This window comes from Engraulis encrasicolus, chromosome 24 (genome assembly GCF_034702125.1).
Source record: "Engraulis encrasicolus isolate BLACKSEA-1 chromosome 24, IST_EnEncr_1.0, whole genome shotgun sequence".
Classification (NCBI taxonomy): Eukaryota; Metazoa; Chordata; class Actinopteri; order Clupeiformes; family Engraulidae; genus Engraulis; species Engraulis encrasicolus.
The window spans coordinates 32040266-32050200 of NC_085880.1; the positions used below are offsets into that span (position 1 = coordinate 32040266).

The window sequence follows — 9935 nt, forward strand, 5'->3', positions numbered from 1 at the left end:
TGCCACCCCCTGCCACCCCTTAGAACCGCCCCTGCCTGGGTCGGGTCCCAGTAGGCCCGTGCTGTACATCCATACATGTACCTCAGGAACTTTCAACTGGTTCGGCCCACTGTCATTGCATACAGTTAGGGCCAGAAATATTTGGACAGCAACACAGTTGGTGCCCTAGGCCAGTGTTTCCCAACCTTTTTTGTCTCGCGTACCCCCGAAGCCTCTTACTTGTGCCATGAGTACCCCCTAATTCATGTTCTATATCGCTTTCTCTGTCCTGATGTGACTGCTCCATACATTTGTTATAATAATATCATTTTTCCAAGTACCCCCTGCAGTGTGCTCGCGTACCCCTAGAGGTACACGTACCCCTGGTTGGGAAACACTGCTGTAAATCCATCCATGTACCTCAGGAACTTACAACTGGTTCGGCCCACTGTCATTGCATACAGTATATGTGCACATTCAGGTGTAGGGAGACTTGGCATAGCTTTGCAGTATTGATGTAAACTACAAGTTGAGCCACCCACACACACACTCCAGCAAACACATGCATCCACACACACAGTGTTGACAGATTGGATGGCTCCTGTCCATTTGGGATGTTTAGGATGATCGTCTGGCTGCGGGTAAAAAAGGGTAAAAGGGGCATTTGGACGGGTTTTTTCTGCAGATTTATAGCTATAGAAATCAATGGAATTTAATTCAAATTGGGTAGGATTTAGAGCTTCCAGGCGGGTTTTGGACATTTTTTTGGGCTGGAAAACATCTGGCAAACCTGCATACACACAGGCACGCACACCAGGGGTGAACTATTACCAGCCACTGACAAATACATGATACAGTTCACCAGCTATCCAATATTTATTCAGTCATTTTCATATTTTGTCACCAATTGGCTGATGACTAGAGAGAACACTGCCATCCCTATTGCATGCAAGCACACGCACAGGCACACGCACACACACACGCACGCACACACACACACACACACAATAATCAGAAAGTTAATTTTGGCTGCTGTGAAAGCTCAAGGTTGATGGGAGATCATTTACGCTGAGGTTGAGGTCATGTCACTTGCCCCCAAGAGACATCCTGATTACTGTGTGTGTGTGTGTGTGTGTGTGTGTGTGTGTGTGTGTGTGTGTGTGTGTGTGTGTGTGTGTGTGTGTGTGTGTGTGTGTGTATCCATCAACTCACACACACTGCAAATCTTTCCAACATGAAATCATACTGTGACCTGGCAAACAAAACACAATCAAAGGAACGGAAACTATGCGTGGGGGTGTAAGAGTGTGTGTGTGTGTCCGAGTGTGTGTGTGTGCGCATGGGGGTAGCTGGACGAAGGCCTGGACATTTCACATGATCTATTTTAAGGCTGCTGGGACAAAAAAGCCCTTGTTTTATTGAACAATGACGCTCATTTAGCTCGAGGGATACGCTAACACTAAGTAAAGCCACAATAATACCAGAGATTAAATCGGAATAAAACTTGACTGTTCTGATACTCTGCAATTTGTTTATCTGTACAAACAACGTCAAGATAAGTTGATTTGAGCATTTGTTCGCTTTCTTAGAGGCATTGTGTCGTTGCCGTCTGACAAAGGAGGATTGTTCTGGCATTGTCTCATAGTCTATTCATAACTTCAGAGATTTATATACAGATATCATGCGTATGATACATGATACCCACACTACATAACATGAGGTTTGTGAAATGTACATACATTCCCTGAGGCCTACTCAGATTTCCAAGGAAGGCCAATGTGGACCACAGTGTTACATTGGTGGTAATCAAATATTTTGGACCTCTCACTGTGGACATTTATTCCAAATATTGTTTTGTATTCTTCTGGTCTTACATGCTCACACGTAATTTTGGACCACATCTTATATTACACCTTCTATAAACTGCACTACTCTACCAGTGCTATAAAATTGCAGTACCAATGCTAGAAACTCATTCACCTCCTTAAGCACCTCGTTATGTATTTCTGTGTTTTGATATACATGGGTTCTCAATGTTTATCAACACGATGTTATGAGGAGGGGCAAGACACTGGCAGCCAACCACGTGAGCTAATTTTTTGACCGACAGCAGTTTCCAGCATTTAGAACCCATGTATAGTTGTCCTAAAAAAGTAAAAAGTAAACTACCATAACTAGCATACTATGACATAACACAGGGCTTTAGTAATGTACTACAACTTCGTCATTGCCATTCTGGTAACAGTACATTTATAACACTGTCTTAATGGGCTAGAGATTCTGCAGTAAGTAAATGTGTTTCTCTGACCCTATCTCTGGTGACTGTGGGCCAAGGCTCTGGCACACTGCTGTCTTACCCCCCTCTCCTGGGCAGTGAACATCTAGTTAGGATTAGGCTTAAAGCAACACTCTGGAATTTTGGACATAGGACCCAATTTCCTAGTTAGCGTTGGAGACTTTTTAAAAATTCCATGCAGTCTATGTTATTACGGGCTCTTGAAGAGGCGAGGTGGCTGAGTGGGCTGGGGCACCATGTTATTACACAGGCGACCTGGGTTTTGTTCTGACACGTGGTCCTTTGCCGATCTTTTCTCTCTCTCTCTTTCTTTCTCTCTCTCTCTCTCCCCTGTTGCACTCTCTCACTTTCCTGTCCTAAATAAGTGAATAAAGGCATAAAAGCCCAAAAACATATATATATTTTTAAAACAAAATCTCATTTTACTAATAGTGCTTCTTAAATCTGTTCCTCTCATCTTAGTTCCCGTGACCGTGGACCTGGACGTTGACGGGCTGCCCTCATACTCTGGGCCGCCGGGTCTCCAGGACCTGCCCCAGGTGGCGGCCATCATCCTGGCCCAGCTGCAGCCCCTGCTGGACGGCTTCAACAGCACCCTGCAGCGCCTCTCCCTGGAGGTTAGCGGCCTGAGCCGCGACGTGGCCGAGCTCAAGCGCAAACACGAAGACGAGGCGCCAGCGGCCGAGGAAGAGGAAGCAGAGGAGGAGAGAGGGGACCAGCATGCAGAGGACCGCGGCGGAACGAGTGGTGCTGACCCAGATCTTGACGGCGATGCCGACCACCACGATCATCGCGACCCGGACCCCGAGGGTTTGGGCCACATGCCGGACGAGCGGCAGCAGGAGCTGGACGAGTACACCATGAGCCGGTACGAGTACCTGGAGTCCAAGCTGGAGGAGGGCTTCCAGTACATAGCAGAGCTCCAGAGGTCGCTGGACGGCAGGCTGCACGACCAGAGGGCCTTCCTCACCTACAACCTCACCAGCTTCAAGACCGACATCGACGGCAAGATCAAGAGGCAGCAGAAGAACTTACAGGTACTCTACTCCCTCATAGCAAAGGGAGGTTCAATCGACAGCGTTGCACGTCTTTTTGCATTGATTTGATCAAAGCAAAGTCATTTCATTTCCAATGATGAGCTGACATTGAAGATATGGCTTCTCTTAGTTTCCAAGAAAAGAAATCAAATCATCTACCTAGTAATGATATTAGAACTGAAAACCAGTGTCATGTGACTTAGGTGGTGACTCATCTAAGCAGTGATGTCCTTATATGCACACAAGTATGCGTTGGGGTATGCGTTGCCTCTCCCACTGACCAAACGACTATTCATTAACAATGACTCACTTCCTATTTCCTGTTTTCCTGTCTAACTCCCTACCGAGCGATGTCTGCAGGTATAGATTGTTTTCAAAGAGGACATCATTTAACATCATAATGAAATGCAGTTTCAAATCAAATGACGTCTTCACATGGCTGTGTGTCTTCTCCCCCATAAGCGCTTTGACGACACAAGTGTTCATTACTTGCTCTATTCCTATTCCCCTACTATTACTACTACTACTACTACTACTAATAATAATAATGAGATGATAATTTTAGTGAGGTCCTTATATATTGTATGTCGTTTTGATTTCCTTCATAATGCTGTGCATGCCCTATGTATTCTCCTAGCCCACCACCCACAGCAAAGTCTGCAGGCCCCCATCTCTGAGCTAGGGCAGGGCCAGCGACATTTTGATGATTTTATTGTTATGCGCTGGTTACACGTATGAGGATATTTTTTAAATATGGATATTTTTATCAGGTGGATAATTTGAATGAGTTTTGAAATGAGAAAAGAGCAGTGCGGCCAAAACCAATGCGTTTTCAAAGATATCAAATACCTGTAGACATGTCAACATCTTCTTTGTGAGGTCGTTATGTTCTGTATGTCCATGAATATATGGACCATGTTGTGTTGTTGTTTGTCCCCTAAGACTATAAGTGTTTCCCAACCTTTTTTGTCTCGCGTACCCCCTAAACCTTTTCGTTGTGCCATGTGTACCCCAACAATCATGTTCTATATTGCTTTCTCGATCCTAATGTGACTGTGTTACATTACATTACATTAGGCTATTGCCAGGTTCCATGCATTTGTTAAAATTAAATTTTTCCGAGTACCCCCTGAAGTGTGTTCGCATACCCCTAGTGGTACACGTACCCCTGGTTGGGAAACACTGCCCTAAGACCATAAGTGTTCATTAACAACTACTCACTTCTCATTCCCTGTGGTCCCATGTAAAAACAGCAAAGTCTGGCAGCCCTGAACTCCTCCATCTCGGACCTCAGACAGAACCAGGACCGCCTGGAGGAGCAGCTCCAGCTCCAGGGGGGCTCCTGGCAGGGCATCCCCATCGAGAGGCCCGTCATCCCAGCCCAGGACCAGACGGCACCACCCGCCATACTTCCAGGCACCACCACCCACCACGACACGGACCCGCTGTGGGTGGCCATCACCCGGCTGGATGAGCGGGTGGTCAACAACACGGTGCGCCTGGACGGCCTGGGCGAGGGGCTGCGGGTGACAGACGACAGCGTCAGGAAGCTCCAGGAAGACATGGACACGCTGGAGGAGAAGATCAAGAACACAGGCCTCGAGAGCCAGATCAAGTTCATGGAGACGGGGCTGGAAGTGGACGCGGCACGCACCGTGGTGCTGCAGAGGGTGGACGAGCTGGCCAGCAACCTCACCATGCAGAGTGACGCGCTGGGGGAGATGGAGAACGACATGGACTACCTCTACAAGCAGCTCTACGCCCATGCCAACCTCAGCCACACCTTGGCACGCATGCAGGAGGCCATCAGCCATGTGGACGCCCTCGCTAAGCAGAACAGAGATTCCCTGCAACAGGGACACGGGCACGGACACCCGCAGGGACACGGGCTGGGGCATGGCACAGGACACGCAAAGCCTGAGGGTTGGTACGACCTGCTGTCCTCCGTGGAGGACCTCAAACAAGGCATGGGCCACGTGCAGAACTCGCTGGCGTTCGAGCAGGAGCGAACGAGGGTGCTCAACTCCAACGTGTCCCTGCTGCAGACGGCGCTGGCGGTCTGCCAGCAGGACGTCCTGGCGCTGCAGACCAAGGAGGACCAGAAGGAGGGCAAGGTGAAGTACCTGGAGAACTCCTTCAGCTCGCTGCTGAAGGACGCCGTGCGGCACGCCGAGGTCCTGGAGGTCATCCTGGGCATGGAGGTGCTGGAGTTCATGGAGCTTCCGGAGAAGCAGAGGATGCTCCACTCCATCCCCGCCACCCTGAAGATGCTCCAGGAGCTGAAGGAGCAGCTGAAGACCGAGGCGGCTGACCAGCCTTCGTCGGTTTTAGACGCTGCCCCGAGTGGCGTGGTGGCCAAACTGCAGGCGGAGGTCGACTCCCTGAGCAGAGGGCTGGAGAATCACCTGCAGGAATTCAAGAGCTTGTTCAGTAACACAGAGGGGCTCAGCGGATCCGAGGTCAGCGTGGATCTTGACAAGTTATCAGAGATCATGAGGAGGAAGGAGGCCAAACAGCAGAGGAGGCAGCAGAGGAAAGCCAGCAATGGGCGGAGAGACACAGAGCATGTCAGCCATCGGAACAAGAGGGATGCATCGCTCGAGACTATGGGTAAGTTAATGATGTAAGGGGTCAATGACGTTTTTTTTGGGGCTCAGACATCAGGTCAAAGCCAATTACCATAAATTAATTAGTTATTGGTCATTAATGTACTGCAATGAACATGACTATTAGATAATCCACTAAAAACAATCAAAAATCATTTAATGTCCACAATTGTGGCATTAGCTGTGATTGCACTACCCTGACGTGTGCCACTACTAAACCTGTATAAACTTGATGAACCTACCTGATGGCACAAAATACTTTATGCGTGGCGGGTTGGTCTAGCATTACACCATAAAGCAAAAATCGTAGGCCATGACTCTGACCTTCAATCACAGTGGTCTGTGTAGAGATTTTTCTTCTGATTTAATTTCTGTAGAGAGTGGTTGCAGAGGCGTCAGCTGACCTAATGCTATACAGGGGCACAGTAGGGCACGAGAGATACTCATGAACGGCCATCCGGGTACTTTGCTCGTAAATGTGCGTTACGTCCCTTTATGGGTGAAAACAAACCGAATGTGTCATCAACTTACATGCTACATCGGCTTGTCTAAATGAACACAGTCCATGCTTCAGCTATATTATTTGAACAGCCGGCAACACAACACTTTTTCGGCATGTTGCGCGTGAACAGCGCTAGTCTACAGGTCCGAATCTTTCATTTATTAAACCCCAACATCACCAATTGACTTGCATGGGCTGTTTTCCCCCACAAATGGGCGTAACGCACATGGAAAACGTCACGCCGTTCATGAGTAACGCGAGCACGCGAAGTGCACAAGCACATTTTTTGCAGTTATTTATTTTAAAAGACTTGTAAATTCATATTATTGCAAGTAGTGCATGTGCACTATTTTGTGCACATTTGGTAGATTACTCCGTAGGCCTCTACTAAACTTGAGCTAAATTCCAAGGTAGCAAGGTTTTTTTTGTGAAACTCATACCGGGGCACAGCAAATCAATACCCAGGCACGTGTCCCTGTAAAATAGGTCTGGCGACGCCCCTGAGTGGTTGGTGTGGCCTTTGCTTTGGGGTTGTCCTCGGCCTAGAGAGAGAGGCGGCCCACAACTGGGTACTCATATAATAGCCTGTGAGGTGAGGTGTTACTGGGGGGGCTTTTAAATCATCTTGTCCCCGGTCTGGCCAAAACTGTCAGTGGGCCTGATATGTGTCCTAGTCCCCATAGGGACCTTCGGTTGAATTTAGCCAAAAGTCATTTCCTCATTCCGCCACTGCCACCCCATCCATATAACATCTCTGGCTCACGCACTTCCTCTCGCTCCCCACGGTCCTAATTAAAGACACTAAAGCTAAAATACACATAGAGAACAGAATCTGTTTTTGCATGAACCAAATGAGACAAGGTCTCTTTCACAGTAGTGTGTTTTGATAGAAAGAAAAAAACTAGCTCATAGTTTTGGATGTAGAGGTTCTAAGTCAGTTTTAGAAGGTTTCAGAGTTGTATGGAGACACATGCTCACCAACTCACTGTGGAGCTATGGCTCCCTCTGGTGGCCTCAAAAGACGTTCTCCACAATCCTGCAGGCCTCCTCCCAAAGACCAACCTTTACAACCAGCATTTTAGAACTTAGATGCACTTTCAGTGTTTCAAAAATACCAACAGCAAATATAGATGTGCAGATTATGGTGAGTAGCTGTTACTCAACCTAATGTGCTTTTCAATACTTCCCTCAGGTTCCCAAACAGCCAACCTAGCATTCATTTCGAGCACCAAGAGCGGCTTCGCAATGGACGGCCCACTGATCTTCGAGGACATCATGTCCGACCGTGGTAACCTGTACTCCATCTACACCGGGTTGTTCCGTGCACCTGTCAAGGGACTCTACCTGTTTGTCGTGACGCTTGACTTCGGCCCCGGGACATCTTTGGCGCGCCTGGTGAGAGGCGACGGGATTGTGGCTGCCAGCCTGCATCAGAGCTCGCGAAGGCCCGCTGGTCCCGCCACTCGCGTCTGCCTGCTACACATGGAACAAGGCGAGCAGTTGTACCTGGAACTGTCGCAGGGAACGCTGGAGGAAAACAAGCCAGAGGACAATACTTTTGCTGGGATATTGCTCTATCAAACCATTTGAGGGCGCTGTTCCCATTGGAATTGGATAGAGCTGGTTGAGTCTACTAGAACATGTGTCATTCAAAAGCAGCGGCTACTTCACCCTTCCTTCCCACTGCTCTTACTGTTCCATCCCACCAAGACCTAGTCCTATCAGACTATTCTGGCCACCTTGTATTTATAAATCCAGTCCCAGTTAGGACATTTAGCACCTGTGAAAAGCAAAGACTGGTGGCTAAAGAGATTACCTTGTAGTGGACACTTGATGACTAGAAACAATATAAAAGGCAAAGGTGAAAAAACAGGACTGAAAAAGTAGAATTCCTCCCATGTATTATTCTGCCCAACTCTCAGAGATGTCACTAGTCATTAGATAGATCATCAGATCAGCTAGTTGAGCACATTGGGTAGAAGAAATGTGTGGCTGGACTTGTACCTCTAAACCCGTAATGTCCACCCATGGCGAACCTGCTGATGACAGGGAATTGAGCAGCTGGAAGACTTCTGGGTTTCAAGACAATGAGTGCATCTTAATATGCGACCTTGCCTCCTCCACTTGCCTCCTACACTCGCTTCTCGTCATGATGACATCACTGACAGCAGCATTATATTTCAATATCTTACAAAAGCTCAATTGTAGAGTCTTTTTCTCATTTGCAATTGGGATGGTGAATGAAAAACAGTCCCTCAAAAGTTGTTGTGGCTAGGCTGACAGCTGGGAAACTTTATCGTTTTCTCCACGGAGGAGGGCCCAGGAGGCGGGACGAGGAGACAAGCGCAAGTGGAGGAGGCAAGGTCGCATATTAAGATGCACGCAATCTATGTCCTCGTGTCCATCCTGTGGCCTCTGGGCCCTTGCCTTAGTGTTCTTCTCCCCACCTCCATGGAGAAAAACACTGTAGTCTCCCCACAGTGCAGAGCATGAGTTTGGGGGCTTTCTGCCATTCGCCATCCACATTGCAAGTCAGAGAATTGGGATTGTTTTTGTAAGAAATTGAATAAAAACATTGATCATTTACAAACCACATCACAAGGCTAGGGGCCTCAGGTAAGGACCAGAGGACAAAGATTGACTTGCACCCGTTTGACCAGTATGATGAGAAGCACTTCCGGGGATTTTTTGTTCTGCATAGCCTGGTTATAGCCCCCTCCACATAGCTTTTTTAAACCATTTAGGCACCAGGTATGCATGCTTGAGTAAGCCGTTGAGCACATAACTTATTCTTGATGCAATGGAAACCAAAATATATTTTTCCACATTTATAGATGTCTTTACATTGCTGTGATTTTTGTTTGTTTGTTACTGTGTAATGAATACGTGAGAAAATATGATTTTGCATACCGCTGCAATGGTCATACCAGTAAAGACTGGTTGGAATCACACAATTGGAAGCTCATAGGCCTACTATTCAGCTTTTTATCACCTCACCTGCAACACTCTATGGCTGCCACATTTGGTATATGGCTTTGGCACACATAACCTGTGTGTATTGTAATTCAATGGGCAATTACTTAACCAGATTCAAAATGGCCATGCAGTCATGAAATAGCCCAGTCCTCATATGACAGCAGTACTGTTGCTAAGTTAACACAGTTCACACACATGCAGTTGTTACCATCATGGTGGACGATAACCATCTGGCATCACATTTGAAATCATTGTAAAATGTCACCACAAGGTTGTGTACTAAAATAATGTTATTTACTTATAAAGTGATACATTGGACAGTCTTTGTACAGAGTATGCTTTCTTTAGTAAACTCATAAGGCACCTTTACAACCAGATGCTGTACAAAAAAGGCAATTACATATTAGAGGAGGTCATGGGGAGGGTTAATGTACGTAGATATAACTTATTGAACATTAGACCAGAACATGTCTAATTGTGGTTTTCTGGAGAAGCATATTTTAAATATCTACCATATGTACATTATGTTTTATTCCGTA

General features: G+C 47.1%; 1 protein-coding gene across 1 annotated transcript in view; it reads left to right on the forward strand.

The window, feature by feature from the left end:
* Nucleotides 1-9714, forward strand: part of mmrn2a (multimerin 2a) — a 46738-nt gene extending 37024 nt beyond the window's left edge. The window contains exons 6-8 of the mRNA XM_063191073.1: nt 2738-3312; nt 4566-5922; nt 7613-9714. Of these exons, the coding sequence (XP_063047143.1) occupies nt 2738-3312; nt 4566-5922; nt 7613-8010 (2330 nt within the window). The 3' untranslated portion in view covers nt 8011-9714. The remainder of the gene's footprint in view (nt 1-2737; nt 3313-4565; nt 5923-7612) is intronic.
* Nucleotides 9715-9935: the final 221 nt, after the last annotated feature.